The sequence below is a fragment of the Chelmon rostratus genome, chromosome 19 (assembly GCF_017976325.1).
Source record: "Chelmon rostratus isolate fCheRos1 chromosome 19, fCheRos1.pri, whole genome shotgun sequence".
Lineage (NCBI taxonomy): Eukaryota > Metazoa > Chordata > Actinopteri > Chaetodontiformes > Chaetodontidae > Chelmon > Chelmon rostratus.
Window position 1 is genome coordinate 9,801,396 of NC_055676.1, and position 20,375 is coordinate 9,821,770.

At 41.3% G+C, this 20,375-nt stretch overlaps 1 protein-coding gene across 3 annotated transcripts in view; it reads right to left on the reverse strand.

Annotated features, from left to right (window-relative positions):
- Window positions 1–4,893: 4,893 nt before the first annotated feature.
- Window positions 4,894–20,375, reverse strand: part of LOC121623475 (splicing factor SWAP) — a 53,764-nt gene continuing 38,282 nt past the window's right edge. For all 3 annotated transcript variants that reach the window (XM_041960750.1, XM_041960749.1, XM_041960751.1), the window contains 3 exons: window positions 20,007–20,147; window positions 13,598–13,670; window positions 4,894–6,337 (listed from right to left, as the gene is read on the reverse strand). In XM_041960750.1, the coding sequence (XP_041816684.1) occupies window positions 6,272–6,337; window positions 13,598–13,670; window positions 20,007–20,147 (280 nt within the window). In that variant the 3' untranslated portion in view covers window positions 4,894–6,271. The remainder of the gene's footprint in view (window positions 6,338–13,597; window positions 13,671–20,006; window positions 20,148–20,375) is intronic.

Below are 20,375 nucleotides of genomic sequence, written 5' to 3' on the forward strand. Positions count from 1 at the left end.
GAATGTGTCAGGTTTTGGTCTGCTGCGATGATGGTGTTGGAGCATTTATCATTATGTTACAGAAACAACACCAACACGTCGCTATCAGATAAACCGCTTCAGGCCACCCAGTGTATCTGAGTCCAGCATTCACTCTCCTCCCAGCTCGTGGTTGGTTTGCTGTGAACTTTGAAGGAATAATTCGCTTCTAGCAGCTAAATTCTCCACTATCTTTCCTCCAAGCTGCTTTTCAAACTCCTAAAGTTGGACTCTTGACCATTGTCACCTCTTATTTCCCATTCCTATCATTTCTGCTGTTCATCTAATCAGAGGGGCTAAACAGATGCTAAAGCTCCTGAATAGAGGTCAGGATTGCCGTGTTTGTCCATTGCTAAGACATACCCCCCCACCAGCTTTCACAGCATTTGGCTGGATGCTACACATACTTCACAAATGCTTAGAAAGAGGGGGGCTCTCTGCTTTGGTACTACAGGGTTACAGGCTCATCCCACATATAAATCTTTCTCACTAGACTCACACTTATCTATTCCTCAGCGGTGGCGCACAATTACCCGTTGAAAAATGCTGCATAAGGCATCACTCGCCCGCCTTATCAAAGCCTCTGCAGCTGTACAGACAGATAAAGTGCAGAAATAATAAAATAAGTGTCCTTTCACACACACACACACACACTGACTGGATTGGCCAGATGAACTGCTTCCTGAATTTTTGACCCATGTGTCGAACAGTATCAATGCAAGACACTCGCTGATGGGAAGAAGGAATGGCACAAGTGTGGTTTATTTTATTTAGCAGCTCATGGACGTATTCTGGAGGTTCCTCGTCCGACAGATTTCTGCAGCCATGCACCGAAAGATGGATTCATTTTTCAAGCAGCTTTGGCTTTACCATTCCAAGGTTTTATAATGCGGAGGAACGTGTCCGGACTGGTCATCTGTCTGAACGTTGTGCCACATCCACTCAACATGCAAAGGTGCTCCATCATTTCCACGGATGGTAGAGAGTCTGAGGGAAGTCCACGCCATGATGCCACATAACTCACGCTGGAACAACACATTCTCACTCCAGACTCCCCAGTTTGGACCCGGTCAGGGCACCGGGTACCCCTTCAGTCAGCAAATAAGGGTCATTAAAATGTTGAGCTTGTGAAATGGCATTCACAAATCATTTCTCAGCCTGCAGCTGTATATCACCTCCTGTGTGCATGTATCTAAATGTGTGAATTTGTAAAAAAGATGTGCGTGTGTATGGATGTGTAATAAAGTCTTGCTGCTGTAGAAATATGTGAAAAGGTTTCGTGCACATAGATGCAATTTGTGTAATGCGTGCAAAGGAGCTCTATAGCTGTAGAAACTTTTTGCGGATGTGGAATTCAAAAATCTTTGCAGGGACACTTTGAACAGTGAGGTTTCACGAAGTCTGAGAGGCGGAAACATTTGTGGAAAATCTGTGTTGTTGCTGACCTCAATGCGTACTGTCTGTCTAAATTCCTAATGCTGCACAGGTGAGACTTGAGCTGGACTTGTGCTGTTAGACTTAACTAACTTCAGACAGTGCAGCTGATTTGCCATATAAATGAATCCAATAAAGGCTCGCAGACTCCTCATTTATGTGGCAGTTTCTCCTTTTTGTCATTAATAGAGCTGTTCCTCATTCCTATAAAATATTGACAATTGCAATTGATGTATTTTAATCTCTAAGTTGCACCAGGAACAATGAGAATCTCTGTATTATTCATGGTCTTTATCCAAATGTGCTAAAATGATCTGTGACTGTGCGAGCATACCCTTCAATACAAAGCTAACTTCACCAAAACCGGCTCTTTACAGCGATGCTGTTAAAACGGAACATTTCTGCGGTTCCTCCTTCATTAGCTGTGATACAGAGTATGAGGCAAGCCGCTGTGATCCACACACAGCAGCAAACTGTTGCTGCACATTTTCCACTGAATCTTTCAAGGATGGTGCAACTCCAGCTGCATCATAATCCGGTGATGTAGAAGCAGGTGTTTTTTGTTTCTGACAGCTGGTGGAAAACACCTGCTTATGAAATGCTTTTTGGTACAAAGCAGCTTTTTCACCTAAAGGTTCTTTGTTTTCATAAAAACTGTCTCCTCCTATGGCATCACTATGGGCGACAGAGTGTGAATGATAAATCAGGGAAGCCATGATATACCTTGTTTTGTAAACAGCATGTTTTAGCAGTTATGCTGCTCTATGTTTCACCAACGCTATTTTAGGAGCTGTGCCAGTGTTAACACTTCGCTGTTGTTTCAATTATGATGCCAAGACTGTATTTTGTCGTTGTGATTATTTATAAATTATGATCTGAAGATGTGCAGCTACTGGCTGAGTACACGGTGCTTCATACATGTGTTTCTTTAATTAATTCTGGGACCTTTCGTCTCTGCTTGAAGGGCCTTCGACTTGACTTTTGACACCCTCAAAGACTCCCACTCCACTGACATGCTTCAGTCGATGACTTGGACCTGTTTCAAATGACCCGAGACCTCACTTGGCCCTCCTCTACAACACATCACCGCATGTTTACACAGTTACCTAACAGTCCAGTGTGAAATCAATAAAGAACCTTTTGGTTCGCCTTGAAAAAAAAAAAAAAAAAAAAAAACCTTGCACAAAGAAAAAGTGCTGGCAAGCGTAAGACTGTTGCTGGCTTCCAACAGAACTGCTGTGCCTCATTTTGACCTTTTCTATAACACGTTTAGTTGCTCAAAACGGAGACGCGCAGCCAGGAGAGACAAGCGAGGGCTCTAAAATTACCAGCACAACTTGCAGCTGCGAAGTGGTCGAGTCTGCAGTTTATCTTGATGCAGCCGTTGTGCGGCGTGGCAGTCTGATGGAGGATCAGTGGGTCAGCCACGGCGCTACATGACACCCGGCCTCCAGGTGCTGCTGCCTCTCTGCCACAGAGTCTGTGTGTGTGTGTGTTTGTGTGTGTTAGACAGAGCAATAAAAGGTCGTGCATTACTATCAGCTTCATCTGCGGAATGGATTTCATTAATGTAACTGCGAATGATTTCAACTCTTTTCTTCTATACACTTTTTGATCTTAATACAAAACACATTCTGCCTCCACTGTGCAAATCTTTTTTTCCTGCGAGACTGCAAATGATGCTTTGTCTCGATTCCATAAAGAAACAAATAAAAGTCTGTTACATAATTGGATAAATGGTCTTAGTAGAGCACCGATCTCCTTCCAGTCCGTTTCTCCCCATTTTAGTTGCAGGTAGTTGTGTCCAATACGCATTAATGGCTTCAAGTCCAGCTGATTATTGAGTGATTCTTTGCCTCTTAAGTCCCATTAGAAGAGAAAAAGCTCCACTCCACAGAAGTTTTATACGTCTTTTCATACAACTGCACTCATTTTCTTCCTTTTCATTGTTATGAATTATGAGGCAATGGTTCCTGTGGAGCTTACGCAACACGAATGTGACTGCAAACAGCTACTTCTATCGAGCGCTGCAGAATTGCATTGGCAGGCTAAATAAAAGTTTCGAGTCACAGCGGAGCTTACAGTCACATTTACAATTTTACTTTAGTCATTTATATGAATAACTCCTTTGTGTGAATTATCGACAGGCTAAGTCGTGCCAGTGTGAATTCTGCTAGTGGATCAAGCGCAAAACAGAACATGTTGTTTTGTGAAGTTTGTACCATTTTCATGACAAGCCACAAGAAAAAATCCTGCTAGTGTGTATTATAACGTTTCTGTTATATTCTCCAGCAGCCAGAGGAAGTATTACGTAAGACTATGAGTGCTGTGATGGGAACAACAAATCCAGAAGGCAAAAAAAGATGTTGGATCATAACTTTTTGTTTTACTTCTTTCCTTCACACATTAAAGATGCGTTGCTAGAATGGGAATAGTGATGGCTCGTCTAATAGTTCTATCTGATCACGGTCAAAGGGAGCAGGTTCAGGCCTTAGGAGGAGTTCAGATGCTGCTTTGAATTCGGCCGTATGAACTCATATTTAACAATGAAATTCTCATTTGTCAAGTAGGTCACAAGTCATTATAGTGTGGGAAAATAATAATGCAGAGAATAAACAAACATCAGCAGCCAGCTGTGTTTGCGTCAGCTGTTTCTGTCAGTGGGGAGGAGACACTCAGCATTATCCTGGCCCGAGGCTTGAAGCCGCTCCTCGCTTTGTGGTGCAGGTCCTACTGTTCCTGCAGAGTTCCCCTGACGCTGATGGGGAGAACTGACTATCGCTGTGGTGAGGGGAGTTTTGAACTTCCCTCTGTAGAGCCTGTGGGTCAAATGGGATGCTTTTGATGTTGTGTCTGTAGAAGGCGTTGGGGGCAGGAGCGTATTGACTCTTCTTTGGATGAATTGTGGGTGCGCCTTCTTCTTCTTCCTCTTTCAGTGTCAGCTCATATATGAAGTAGACCCTGAGCTACAGAAGCTCCTCTGAAGCGAAGACTGCTCACTCTGCTATTCTGCAGTGAATGACAGACTTCTTAGTTTAACTCACTCTGAAGGAGAGGACACCACGGCGTCAGGATCTGAGTCACTGCTGCTGATTTGGGCAGAACAGTCCACCTCACCTCCTGTCTCCAGTCTCCTACAATCCTGGATTACGTGTGATGTGCCGCAAGTTTGTGTGCTTACACCAATTATTTTTCCCTCAATAATCCCTTACTATCTTTTTCTAGCATATTAACAGTTTCCACACCCTGGTTCATCTGCGCACTGGATCAAAAGCACCACCTCAGCAGCAAAGGAGGGGATGTCAGGAAAGCAGAGTCTGTTGCTGAGATCTGGACTCTGCTGTGTCACAATAGAGGTCATGATCAAGAAAACTGTCTCTTAATAACTTTATCTGTTCTACAGCTTGGATTCATCTTGTAAAAAAAGGAAAGGAGTAAATCTCAAGTAAATCATAATTGAAATTTTATTGACAGTTTAGATTACAAAGTTGTTCTGCATTAAATTTATTACAGTACAAACCAGGAACAGAAATAGAAGGCCACGCACTAGAGCTGAAGGAGGAAGAAAATTAACACGGCTTCTTGTGTTGAACGGTGAGGTGCTGGAGATAGAAGACAGCTGGGGGAGGACGTAAGAGGGAAAACATCAGCAGAGAATAGCAGCTGAGGGAGGAGAGAACTGAAATTATCAAAACAACACAACCCTTCATAGAAGGAGAGAATACAGACCTCCAGCAGCTTTAGGTAATGCTGCAAAAAATGACTGTCACCACGTGGGAGTAAAATAGAGTGTTTTAAAACAGGATGCAAAATAAAGTGGATTTTTTTTCCCACATTTGATTCTCCCTGAACCAAAACATGTCAACTGCTGACATGATCTCCCAGCTGATGAGCTGTTTCCTACGGAAGCCCCGAGAGGCAACTGAGAGAATACTGGTGATATATTCTTTATTTTTTTTAGGTCTGATCTAATTTGTTGTCTCCTGTGTTGACGACTTAAGAACCAGTTTTTTTAAAAAATGTCATGATATCTTCATTTTTTTCATCTGTAAAACAGGTTGGAAAAAAGTTTTGCAAGCGGAACAAAAAAAAAAGAAAAAAAAAAGAAAAGTTTGGCTAAGCTAATTTTCTAAGTGAAGTTTTGTAGTAAAGAAAACTTCGGCAGGTGATTTTCTTTTTGCACGGAAGTGTTTGTTGTTGTAATACTACTTTCGGCCGCAGGAGGCTGAGGGGCACTGCAGATGGTAGAAGTTTAAGGAGAAGCTTGTGATCGATGTGATGGTCAGACCTGTCACTCCGGAGACTTATTGACTTATTTCAGTTTTCAGTGGCAGTTTAGTTAAATTTAGCCACCAAAACTACTTACTTTGGTTTGCTTTAAAAAGACCCTTTCACAACATTAACTGCCAGAAAGCTTTCTGGCAGGAAGCCACGAAAAGCAAACTGTCAAATCCTTTTTTTCGACTTGTTTCACAGATAAGAAAAAAAACGGTTCAGAATTTTTTTTCCACCTCCTCTTAAGTCATAAACACAGGAGAGAAAATTAAGATCAGACTTAATAAAAGGATCTGGAGAATATTTTTTCTCACTTGCCTCTCGGGGCTTCTCAGGGCAGGTGTGAAACCAGATGTTTCAGCTCGACGCTGCAGAAGACAACGTAGCCAAACTGAATCTGCCAAAGCTAAAATCGAGGTGAAATGATAAATCAAGGATGGACACGGGGAGATGAAATCCCAGCTGAATAAACCTCCAGGAAATCGGAGAATGCCGCTCTCTGATTGGCCGAGGCTGTTGTGGCTATTAGAAAGTCGCGCCCTCTTTAGGAATTGGGAGGATGGAAGGTCTTAGAGGTGGCAAGCATGGCTCGCACTTTGGCCATCAGATCCTGAAAAGACAAAGAAAGAAGAAGAGAAAAATGAGTTTAACGTACATCACAAATATGTTTTATTGTTATTGGGTAACTGAAAATGGACTGAATATACATAGACGCTTGGTTACGTGCAGAGTCACTGGGCACGTAAGTGTGACAGCTAGCAAGACTATAGTTGTTATACGCCAGTGGGAACAACAAGACCACTGAATGAGCTGCAACCACATACACGACGAGGGCCTGACGGATATGTACTTCAGGTTGTATTGAAGCCAGCAATGTATCTGAAGCACATACTGTCTGATTATCAAGTCACTGCCAAAACATTTCTTCACTCTCTACTCTGGTTCAACTTCAACCCACCTATTGATCCCACTCCAATAAAGAACTGCTTTTAAAAAATCCAATTGATCCAGGAGCAAAAACTGAGCCGGGACCAACAAAGTACACTAAAAGTATTGAGGGCTACTGAGCAAATTCATTAAACTCAATTCAATTTACTTTACTGGCATGAATGTCAGACTAACAATATTGCCAAAGTGTCAAAGATAATAGAATTTAGTAATGAGATGAGAAAAAAGAAGAAAACTACTACCATTTATTAAGTACAATAAAACAAATAAAAAGGCCAAGAAATTGTCAGAAAACAGTAAACACATATTTTGTCTGTGTGTTACATTTTAGGATGAAGACTTGATTTAAGGTTAGGGTTAGGGTTGGGGTTATGCAAGCACAAGCACAAGGTACAAGGCTATAGCATAGGCCAAGGAAGTTTTGGAGCAGGTCCATGTATTATTTTTCACTTTTGTTTTTGGCCCTGGCAGAATAAGTGCATGTATCTTAAAATCCATTGGATGGTATTTAAGTTCAATAGTGACAAAAAAGGGCCAATTGTAGAAATACCATCCATCCAAACTTCATTCAGAAAGCAGTTGTTATGGAGCATACGGGAGAGTGTGTTCGCGGTAAGACCGGTTTACACATGGCCACACTTGTAAAAAAAACAAAACACTTTTTCTCAAACTACGGTGTGGCTAGAGAAACTTAAATACACTCAAATCATGCAACTAACCGAACACTTACTCGCATCCAAATGTGAATTGTCTGCAATAAACTCCACCAGAGATACTAAGGAAGAAAGTTTGAACGTTACGCTTCACGAGAACAAGCAATAATATTGACCGTGAAGTTCGCGCTCACAGATTTACATATCATAGAAGATTGGACTATTGACCTTGGCAGAGGTCTGCACTCTCCGAGCACCCTTCTAGTCATTATTGATTTACATAAATTACTCCCAGTGCTGTGAGAGAGCTACCAGTGATACTGGAAATCAACCCTCCAGTGTGCAGCTGTCAGATGATTTTAGCTCGTTGTTTTGTTTGCCCGTCTGCTGGGTTGTGCCCTTCTGACTCTCACCAAACTCCTCCAATCAGAGTGTAGCTGAAGGACATCAACCACCACCTCAAGTTTAAGGTTGACATGCTGTTGTATATTTAGGCTTGTTTTGGAGTGGGCTTCCTGCTCTTCAGCCAAAAGGAACTCCTTAATGCATCTTTAAACTTTAGACACATTAGACACACAGAATAATACCCTGTAAGTAGTTAAATTACCTCTTCCCCAAGACCTTATATCTACAGGCACCTAATCCTCAATTTCAGCAGCTCACCTGCTCAGTGGCCAACAGTAATGTGTTATGTAAATAGGTCAATGATAGGAAAAAAACAATTTGCAGAAAGCTGCAGGTGCAAAAAAATGAGCATCCAAATATAAAATAGGTTGTAGGAAGTAGAGTGCCGCCAAAATGCTAAATTCCATCTATTCCTTCAGGTAAATAATGGAAATTTTGCTGACCAGGGGGCAAATGCTTGTATTGCCGAACAGGAAGTGTTAATTTGCATCCCAAGAGTGATTCATACACGCATGGACAAATACCCACCCTTGAGCCCTCCTGACAGATGAGACAAATTAACAGCTGTAATCACAGAGGGAAGGAGCTGTCATATCAAATCACTCAAAAGGCTGCTTCTCTCTAAACCCTGGCGTATCCGAATATACACAACACGCACACACAACGCACACCCACACGAAGAAATGTAATAAACAAACAATGCTCCAAGTTATTATCAACTGAGTGGAAAGTTGCTCAGACTACTGTTGAATTCTTGTCAGCTGCAAATGAGGGTACCACAAAAGTTGCATCACATTGATAGATCATCACAAATTACATTACAGCTGCCACACACACACACAGCCAACTATGGTGACATAATGCTGACAGCGCTGAGGCCCACTTACAACAAAGAATTCCATAAACAATACATAGGATGTTGGCCTAAATATTCCTCTATATGATCTGACGTTTTATAAAACATGATTATTATTTGAAAACAGTTTAATAATCCAAACTCACCACTGCTCAGTCTGACTGAGGAACAACGCAATCCACACTGATGTGCTATCATAACAGTGCAAGTCAGCGGTCGCATATTTAAATCTCATCAGATACATTTCACCTGTGAAGGTGCTGTCATTGGACTGTTCTCTTATTACTTCATTACTTCAAGAGAACAACCAAAATACAGACCCTGTCAGGGATGTGAACGTCTGTATGTAGTAGTTTTCAGTGCTAGTGGCGGAGTCCGCCATGTCTTTGGGGATTCAAGCTGCGTACCTACATGAGGGATTCACAGCATGTAATCTACACACACTTACAATAAGCAACCTGGTTACTCAGAGAAACCAGGCGCATAGGCTTAATTGAGGAATGCATTTGCATGAAATGTAGATCCGCCTGTATAAGCTGCAGGTCCGTAATCAGGTTTCTCCCTTACCCATGACCTTCTTTTGCAAGCATGGCTTGCTTACTTTAACCTTGTCAGTGATAGGAGACAATTCCCCAGACTGACACAACCAAACTGCTAGATCAAACCACAACACTATAAATTACTGGAATATCTTGAGGGAGCTATGCAACATCACACACTTGGGAGTTCTCCTCAACTTTTATCTGATATCATGTCTTGAAAACAAGTTAGATTGGACACAGCCTTTTCATTATCTTCACTTTCAAAAAATAAAAATCAGATCCGAAATAATTAGAATGAACTGAAAAAATGTTTAACAAGACCCTACACAAGCTTAAAAGCGAGGCATCGAACAAGCAGAGCAAACCAAATGTATAGAGGAGAAGGGGAGGGGACAGAAGACAGAGGGACAACGACAAACAGGAGGAAAATGAGAGACGGGATGAGGCGAATAGCAACCAGGCACCCTCAGGGAAGAGGAGACCATTAGGCAGATGAGGATGTGCTGAATTATTCAAGATGTGTTTGTAAAACATCACAGATGGTGTATAAGGAGTTAGTGGTTGTGAATCTGCGCATGTTGCAACAGCAGCAGGCTTTTCATGAACTGTCTTATGCTGGTATGATGAGATGAAGGCAGGAGAACAAAATGTGTTTGTTCGTGTGACAATACGAGGAAGATTAAAAATAAATGTGTTGATGAGAGAGATGTGAAATGCGTGGTTTCATATCTGCTGCAATCAGTGGATAAACACCGGACACACACACACACACACACAAGGCCAAAAAAGAGAATACATTCCAAAGTCTGTGGAAGCTGTACCAGTGTTCACAGAATAGCTTGTGTTGCCTCTCCATTCACACTCTATTGACCTCCATTAGCATGAGTCACAATGCTTCTTCTACACTGCAGCCTCTCAGTGCAACACTGGCTTTCTTGTAGGTACAACTGCTCAGACGCCACATGCTTTATACGCTCGGTGCTAAATATTTAATTTACAGGATATTACTGAGGCCACAGTTCACATTTACTGTCAATACATACACACTGGGCCCTAGTCTCCATGTTTAGCATATAAGTTGCACACTGGTTGCGTGAGAAGAAATACATCAAGTGTTGCGTCACTTCCAGCAATGCGGTGACAGGTGGAAATGAAATTACGGACATTTCAGGATTATTAATCAAAGATGGTGATCTAGGCTGGAAATGCAGAGAAGCACGTTCGATTTAAGTTGCGAGACAGCTCCGGAAATGCCTTTCATCTTGGAATTGATTTAAAGCTTTTAACAAATCAAGGTAATTGATTTTGAAGTTTTGTCTTGAGGGGTGTTCCTCCATGTTTCCACAGCAGTCAAAATGAAGTTAATTAAGTACAGGGTATCACAATACTGAAGAGAGAACAGTGTGTGACTTTTTGGTCAAAATCATAAGTGACTGAGGTGAACATTGGCTTTTTGGTGAATCTAGTAATCTGTAGACTCTTCTATTCCGCCTATAGTTAGTCTAAGCAACATATTTTTCTCGCAGAACTGGCGTGTGTGCATGCATTTGATTGAGGCGCCTTCCTGAAAGCAGCATGATAGCAGCCATAAATTGAACATTATCATTTTAAACAGGGAGAGGAGCAGGGAGAATGAACACCAGGGTCAGGATTTATTGGCGAGGTGTGTGTGTGTGAGGTTACATGGTGAGTAATGTCTGCACCACTTATCCAGACACTGTATTCCTTTCATCGTGAGCTCTAAAGTTGAAATGAGGGACACAATATTTCACAGTTAAGCAAAATACAACCCATCATTTAGCTATATTTAAAGGGACAGTGTGTAGGATTTAGAGGGATATATTGGCAGAAATAGAATATAATATTCAAAATTATGTTTTAATTATTGTATAATCAGCTGAAATTTTGATACCTTAGAATGAGCTCTTTATATCTACAGAGGGGGCGGGTCCTCTTCCATGTTTCTACAGTAGCTCAGAACAGACAAACCAAACAAGGACTCTACAGAGCACCTTTCATGCTTTTCACAGTCACTGCAGATTGAGTGAGGCGGGGGAATTCAGTTGGTTGCAGTCTGCAAACTCGCTGCCAGATGTCACTAAATCCGGCACATTGGTCCTTTAATACATCACATACAACCCAGTAATTCCCAGTGTTGGGGAAGCTACTTGAAGTGTTGTGCACAAAGCTACCAGTTAGTCTACATGAAATTAAGATTCACTAAACCGAAGCCAGTATATGTAGTGATATGTAGCGAGCTAAGCTACAGCAGCATGGCAAAAGTAGTTAATTACATCCATCAATTTGTTTCTAAAGAAAACCCAAAGACGTGAGCTCCACATAATAACAGAAAGCAGGTGTAGATGTGCGTGTGTGTGTGTGCGTGCGTGCGCTTTCATGGACATTCTCAATTAAGACTTAGGTAACTCAAAATTTAATAACTCAACTCAAACCACTGTAGAAAAAAAAAAAAAAAACTGACTTCCTTTGGATTAATCCCTTTCTGTCCTCCTTCTCCTCCACATTTCCATCAAGTAAACTTAAGCTTGCGTGTCTGTACTCCCCTGCAGCAGAGGTGTAGGAGGTATGAGCCCAAGGATTAGTATATGGTGTCACCATCATATGGAAGTACTTCTTTCTGCTACACATACACATCTGTGTATGGTGGTGGCGTCAATCACTGATAACCTCAGCAGTTTCATTTCAGACTGCTGCAGAAGGCTCTTGAGTTTCAGAAATCCTTGTGAAACTGTAGCTTGTGTGGATGCTACTGTACTACTTGATCAAAAAAAGAGCTGAGCTACTGAAAAGCTATTTGATTGAGAAAACAGTGAAGCTGGCACCACACCACTGAGAAATGGAGTTAAACTGGTAATGCCAAGCATCACTACTGGTCAGTGCTACATTTCACTATAGAGCCAAAACTATGTGACACACTTTTGTGTACTTTGGTCTGCGACTGTTTCTAATGGTTTCGGCTAGTCCCCTTCATTCCAATTACTGAAACTCCTAATGCTCTAGCATGGTTATATTTCAGTGCTTCCAACGTTTTGTTTGTTGGAGGCCCTTTTTTGTTTCAGCATGACAATGGCCGCCTGCACAAAGCCAGGTCGATGAAGAAATGATTTTGATTTTGTTTGGTGTGGAAGAACTCGGCTGGCCTGCAAAGAGTTCTGACCTCAACCCCATCCAACATCTTAAGGACGAGTTCTGGAATGCCGATCACGGGCAAGGACTTATCACCAAACATCAGCAGCAGACCCCACTAATGCTCTTGTAGCTGAATGGGATCAAATCCCTGAAAACAGGCTCAGATTTTAATGTTTGTGTAATGTTTGGGTGTTCACATACATATCTGTCATTCTCTAAACGACTGGGTGGGCTGAGAGTGTTTTCAGTTGGGGAAATTCTAGCTGCCGATGTCCTGTGTAGACAAATTACTGGATGGCTGCCATATTCCAAATCTGACTGTGTCAGAAAATATTTTATGTAAGTGTAACACTATATTACTGTTAAATCCAAATGAAATTCAACAAAACACAAGACAAAGTCATTGAGAAAGGGCTGCGTGCAGAGCATAGAGTGTAACTGATGTAATTTTCTGGATTGTGTCTTTAACACTCCACAGGAGACCGTGGCTCCTGTGAGCTCTTGACGACACTGGCAGTCATCCAGTCAAAAATATATAACCACATGCTTCTGTTAAACCTGCAGCATGTGTGTTGGGGTAGTGAAAACACGCTGGAAACAGAACACTGACACTATAATAATCTTTTAAGTTGATATGGCAAACAGTTGCTTATTCACACATCCGTCAGTAACGGAGCATCATTTTCATTCATGTGAAGTCATATATCTGAATGCAAGAACGCAAGTCCAACATTCGATCTTCTTTTAGCTCTGTTTTTGGTCTTTACCAGCAACTATCCATTCGGGGCTGAGCACATAAAATGATGCTGTGAGAGTGGTGAGAGTGAACCATAACCTGAGCCTGTGTAAATTCAGTCAGGAAAGGGTTGCTACAGTTGCAGGATGATGGGTTAGTATGCTAAAATGGTAGCGTATGGTTGACGGTGGCATTGGCATCACGTGTTACTCTGTAGAGGCAGACAAAATACCACCTTTAAACTGAGTGATGCAATAGAAAGAAAAAATGAAATTACATTTGTGAGGTTCTCAGAGAGACTTTGGACAAAACTCTAAATCAATCTCAATCTTAATCTCAACAATGTGTCGTGCAAATGTACAGTACATTAAGTAGAATATGTAGACACAACAAAAAATGAATTTAAGTAACATTTCCCAAGAAGGTCCAGGTCAAAAACTGGGCTACATTTTTGTCTGTGAAAATAAACGGCACTTTCTGTCCGTCCTCTTTGCATGATGGAAATACAGAACACTCAGCGCCTGCATTTAGCAGGCTGTAAAGTAGAGGACATATTTGGGATAAAAGCAAAGAACAATACCTGAGTTATTTTGGACTGAACAGCGGATACTATGGATGAGGACACTGCCTTGTCTTTCTCTAGAGAGCCACCCCTGTAGAGAGAAGAGATGGAGAGAGAGAGAGGGGAGGAGAAAACCAATCATGTCAACAGAAGAAGCTATACAATATTCATATCTTCTGAAATGTTCGAAGTTGGACAGGCATCAAGAGCCATGGAGGGGCAGAGAGGTAAGAGAAGAATGGCATGTGGCCCGCAATAACCACCACCTCAACAATGTCAAACGCAGCCAAGTATATAATCATGCAGACAAAGAGCAAAAGCGCCAAAGTCGCAGGCCTCAACTTGAACTCCACGGCTCTGTCCAAAGCTTTCGATCTCTCCGCCATCTCGCACTTCATAATTTATCAAGGGATTTTTAAAGCATGTCAAGTCATGTGCATCAAGTCGACATAACACAACAGGTGACAAGAAACTGCAGAACAGACTGCTGCCAATGTTATTTATGGGGTTTTCAGGCTTCAGTCAACTGAAAACATGGGGCAATTTGGAATACGTGCAGCTGTGCTGAATGATTTTTATGTTGCATTCTGAAGTTTTGCAAAGGTTGATGGAAATGGCAAAATCGGAAAACATGTTTTTTTGCACGTTTTGATTGCTAGCTTGAGGTGGTTTTGCCTTTTTTGAAAAAGTGCTAATGTGCTTTATGGGAAATGGAAACACCTTTTCTGAAAACTTCTGACATGGGGAACAATTAACTCATACGACTGACCACTGGTTGAATCATCTCCTCGTCACCCCCTGTGATGTAACATTCATCACATGAATAGAAATGAAATGGCATATTTTCATCACGTTTTTTACCATTTGAGGTTCATCTTCACTCTTCTAATTACATCAGATTGCACCTACTGCATATCTCAAAGAACCAACTTGTAATAACCACATAAGGCTAGTGGATGGAAACAAGCATTCATTTGCAGATTTTCTCAAAATTTGGTTGAATTTGGTTACGATAGATTTGGATGGAAACCCATCTTGTGTCAGTCAATCTTGGGTATTACATCAATTTTCATGCATATATTGGGACTGTTATGGTATGCTGCTCTGGTTCCATCACTTGTAGAAAGTAAACTAAAAAAAACTCAAACGGACATAAACCAGCTCCCTTCATACACACTGTTTATTGGTGAGCCACCTACGCAGGCTTTGCAGAAAACTCCTCCATAACAAAAGGCATCAGCAGGCTGATATAATGGTGAGGTTGGATGTTGGACGAAAACAACACCTTCAAAGGCATGAAATTGTGTTTTATGAAATACCTTCACAGAAAAAGAGTCTTTATGTCCCTTTCACGAGCAAAAAATATTTACATGGAATGACATCATTCAAAAATGCTTTTGGGCTCCACAAGTCAAAGACTTGCCAACACAAGTTTTGTTCAGTAGTTGTAAAACATTTCCTTGAAACAGGTGGATTAACGTACTTGCACTGGTATTGATTTACCAGCCACACAGAATGGCTCCTGCAAATCTAACAGCTTGTATTTGGAAACTTTGGGAGACAATTGTAGATAACTAGAAGCAGGATTCAGCACATCATTAATCCGTAACTACCATGTTTCATTTTTAACATCTACAGTGTTAACTGATATTGCAGCTTCTTTCATAATATGTGCTTTTATTAATGATCCTTCCAGACTTATTTCCATCTTGTAGAGAGTGACATGTTTAACCAATGGGAATGATGGACAAAACTATAAAAACTATGATAAAATCCCAAGTCAGAAAAGAACGGAATTATCATTATACAGCATAAGAAATGCCTGGGTTACAGCAGAGTATCAATGTAACGATCGAATCTCGCGCTAAAAATATGGCTAGATGCCGTCGTTGGACTGTGATGCTATCTACCGTGACATTACATGGTTATCTAATATATGTCCTTGTCAAAAATTTGACAACAACATACTGTGAGAAAAAGCTTCAGCTAGGCCAAAGGAGCCAGAAAGAAGCATTTGGAGCCATGCTTCCACATAACAGCTGGAAAAAATAACAAGATGCATCTGTGAATATATAGCCAAAGACCAAAGGCGTTTTCTGTGGTCGACAACAATGGATTTCAGAAGCTAGTAAACACGCTGAAGCCAAAGTATACAATCCCACCAAGGCCACACTTCAGTCACACAATGATAGCAGCTCTGTACAAAGAGACAAAAGCTGAAGCGACACAGAGGTGCAAGAAGCGGAGTGCATCTGAAAACCCAGAGATGGGTGGACTTGTGAGCAGCGAATGGGAAATGAAAAGTTTTGTCCTACAGGCTTCTTTTCCAATCACACACTGGACTCAACATAGCTGAGGTTTTGAAATGTGCTGTTTTGGAGTGGGAGCTCAACATAAAGAATAGCACCACTCATCTCGGTATTGCTGCCGTTACAGACGGCGAACAGATCATGGATGTGGTGGTGAGAGAGACCAGACTGTCTTCTGTTATTTCACCACAGTTCAACTGCCACAGCTGAGCTGACCACCAAACAGAGACGGTTAAACCTGCCAGTACAAGTTTCAAGTGTTTTTACAAGAGTTATTATTGCACCTTGAGTTTTTGGTATCGTTACATCCCTAAGCAAATAATGTTTGCTGACGGCACTATATATGACCGGCATGCACCGAAAAACATATTAGCATCAAAACAGCATCCTACCAGTGCATAAAGATTCAAACCTCCACTGCAAGTGAGATGTTTTCTACCCTCCTCCAACTTGAATTATATTACTGTTTCCTGTAGCCCGTTAAAAAAAAATGTTTTGCCTCCCAATGATTTTCTTCTGACCTTGGCTGAGATGATTGTCTGTGAGAGCTTTTTAAAATATTCAGGCAAATATGTTTTGCAGACACGAGGCACAGCCATGGGAAGTTCCTTTGCCCCCTCATACGCTGGCCCCGTAATGGGTTTAAGGGAAGAAAAATGTATATAATATGTATATAAATTATTTGTGCCCCAATATGGATTACAACACTGAACATATTAACTTTTTAGAGCTTATGATTTCCACATGTGATAACTGCAGACTGAAAACCATCTTTCAAAAAAAAACAAAAAACAAGGCAGTAATCAGTTAAGAAATCCTATTAAAAACATCAAAATAGGGCAATTTATCAGGCTGCACTGAAACTATTGTGAGAAGATTGATTTCCAGTTAGAAGCCACTATATTTCATGTCAAGATTCAGCCTATGAGAGAGCAGTGAGCACAGGCAGACATTCTCTATTGGACAAAAAGTCCAGACTTAAACTACTACTACACTTAAACACTGACACGTCCTGCAAAGAGATCCTGATTTGAGGGATATGCTTTCCAAACTCAAACTAACTTCAATCAGAGGAGAGCAAAACTTAACAGAGAGCCTTGTTCATGCATATTGTTCCAAATCTCAGTTGTCTATTTGGACACCATCTCCCTCCGCTGGCTTTTATGGGTGTGGTCAGTGTGCTCACTCTGATTCAAAGTGTGCGTTAATGCAATGGGAAGGACTTCAAAAGCCGCTCCTTTATACTGTAAACTGCGGTTATCTACCCGTGTATACTGAAAGGACTTTTCAGTCCGCAGGTCGGGTGTATGTTGGCTAAACTAAACATGCTCTAAAACTGAGGATAGCAGAACATAACATCTTGAGCAGCATTATGTGAATGTGAATCGTGGATCATCCTCTACTCTGAAATTCTAGGGTATTGAAAAGATTCAGTCCTCTGGGAGTGGGGGTGGCACTGTAAACACATTGTTAGGCAGGGAAAGCCAGTGGATTTATAGACTGAACACAACTGAGCCATATGTATTAAATGATTACATGTATTTATCTTGTTTTTTATGAATGTTCTGAGACATGAATCCATTGAATTTTATCTTTATATATGCTGGGACAATATGGCATTGGCTAGACACAAGCAATGCTCACAACTTGTCCATCCTATGAGAGACAGAGCAAAGGCATTTCAAACATTTATACCAGAGGTGTGACTTTAGACTTAACAAAATCCCAAAACTTGCAACGCAACTTCAACTTAATCACCTCACATGACTCGTGATTTCACCTGGATTTGAACGTTTTGACTTGAAAATAACTCCCCCCAAGCCCAAAGTATGTTATTTTTAAAATGCGCCATGTGTCAATGAATTCCTCATCGAATTGCCAGTAAGCCGACATTTAATTTCCTAGATCAGCTTTGCTTGAACCAACCCAACAGCATCCAATCAAGTTGCAGGAGAGAACCTTGAAGGCCTAAAGTTAACGTTACTGAGTTCCAGTTGGGAAAAAATACATCAAAGACAGTTTTGTTCCCTTATGAAAAATAGTTATTGTGAGAAATATGTGCAGGTAAAAAAATATATTGAAATGCAACAACTTCCAACTTTTTTTGACATTTAATGCCGCACAAAGAATGGTAAGATGAGACGTGGTTGCTGAAGTGGCATTACATTTGGTGAAGACCGCATTATAACTTGTTTAGGATTTGAAAGTTAAAGTTCAGGACTTGGGATTTGAGTGCAAAGACTTGAGTGTTATTTGTGACTTGCAAAACATGACTTCGTCTCACCTCTGGTCTGCAGCACCACTGCCTTTCTTACCTCGATGAAGACACATCATATTTAAAGATAATACTGTGACAATGTCCTCCTCATCTTTCCAGATACTGCCTCAGCTGTCTTGTCCTAAAGGCACCAGTTTAAGCTTTAAGTTGGCTGATGCTCCTTCACCTAACACATGACATATCAGTGACATTCAGGCACCTACAAATCGATTTTACTGATAGACATTTCCAATCTAACATCTGACATTCCTGCTCTGGAGAAGTTAATTAACCAAAAATGTGTGAAGATCTGAGAGCTGCATACATTAACAATGACATTTGCTTGCAATGATATGATCCAAAGAATGTGAAGGGCAGCATCTCTGTGTTTCTTTCCATCATCCACCTGCAAGCCCGCCTGCTTACCTGCCAGCTTGCTGAAGTGCTTTGCTGCACTGATGATGAGCTGTACTTCAGCCCCTGACCATCGCTGACCATCCTCCAGTAATCTATCAACTGTTTCACATATGTTTCATGTTTGGTTTTTATCACATGGTCTGGTGATGCAAATGCCTTGCCGTACTTTAGCTCCCGTAGAACCGTCGGCATCCATTTGCTCTGTGTACAGAGTTTGTTTTGTAGTCCGTGTATCCCTACGTTTTGCCCTCTAACATTCAAAAGTTAATGTATGCAGCTTTTTTGGTTTCTTTGTTGGAAATATTTTAAACAACAAACCAACAACCTCAAGACGACAGAGGAAATTGTGTTCATTGCGACGAATGCCTGTGTGCCTTAAGAATTTGAAGGTGAAGGAAATTGGCTCTGAGCCATCATATCACTGGCTCTTTAGATTTAACGCTTCGAATCTATTCCGTCCATGCTGTTTTTAGAATTCCTTGGACACCACAGACAAGGCCCTGGCTTTGTTTTTGCCACAACAGCTACATATTCACAAAGCTGGTATTACTGTATGATGATGGCACACTACATATGGGAGGAAATTACAAGAATACATAAATTAATGTTCATTCTGGGGCCGTCTCCTGAATTCTGGATGGAAGAGCAGAGCATTAACAAATCAAGCACAAACAGTAATTACCTGGTTGCTATGCCCCATCCCCCTAAGTTGTTAGTTGAAGTTGACAGACCTCTCAAAAATCTTTCTTTTTCATCATGTTTTGAAACAGTGGCTGCAGACGGAGGTAGACAAAAGTCACTGGAAGATCTTTTAGCTGTAGTTACCAAGCTAATGTTAGCTCCATGACGTGGTTGAAAAGACTGTCCTTGTCTCTCTGGCTGGCTTGATTTTTTTCATGCTAATTCATTTTAAAACAACAACCTTTATTTATGCAGGGTATCACTCTTTCTACAGCGAGAAGCACAATGCTTCAACATGTGGAGGGATCCAAAGCTTGACAGGCTTGCCAACAGTCAGCGATTATGACAAAAATGATCAATGATCAAGATAAAAATAATAGTAAAAACATGTTTTAAGCATAGAATGTTTGTAGCATTTGTCAAAAGCCTTCACAGAGAGGAGATTAACTGAACGTCAGCTGCAGTTTGGCCTTTGACAGCTGTGACAGGGTGCTATAATAGCTAACTGCTGATTGTGATTTATTAGATGTGTCTGTTTATTAGCATTTCTGTTTGTTGCATGAGAAGGACGCTTCACAGGCCAACAATCTATTGGTCTAAATAAGATGCACTTAAAGGGAAAATGAGCGTAAATTGCATTACTCTCCTCGGCCGTCAGCTTTGAGCTCAAGGCCTTCCAACAATGTTTGTTTTCTTGAGTGAAACACGAGGGAAAGCAATCTAAACGCTTAGCTGGTTGACTGACAGGCTTGTAGACGGTTACCTGGAGTGGGCCAGGCTGGAGGTGGGGCTAGCAGATGGGGACAGGACTCTGCTGGGTGAGGAATACGGGGAGAGAGAGAAACCCGCAGTATGCATCTGTCCTGAGGATGACAGGGAGCTCCTCCTCTTTTCTGGAGGGGACCTGGGAGACAAGAGCGAGACGAGAACTGCAGAAGCTGAACATTTCAGATTCAGGCGGAAACACCACAGAATACACAACATATGCTTGTGTATTCAGCAAAGCCCCACTTTAAATTCATGCAAGTAGAAGCTGTCCATTTTCCATCAGTGGTTGCTGGGGATGAAGTGTCTTGAGCTACCCTTACAGAAAATGTTGCTAAATGTATTGTACGTGCACACAAATTACCCG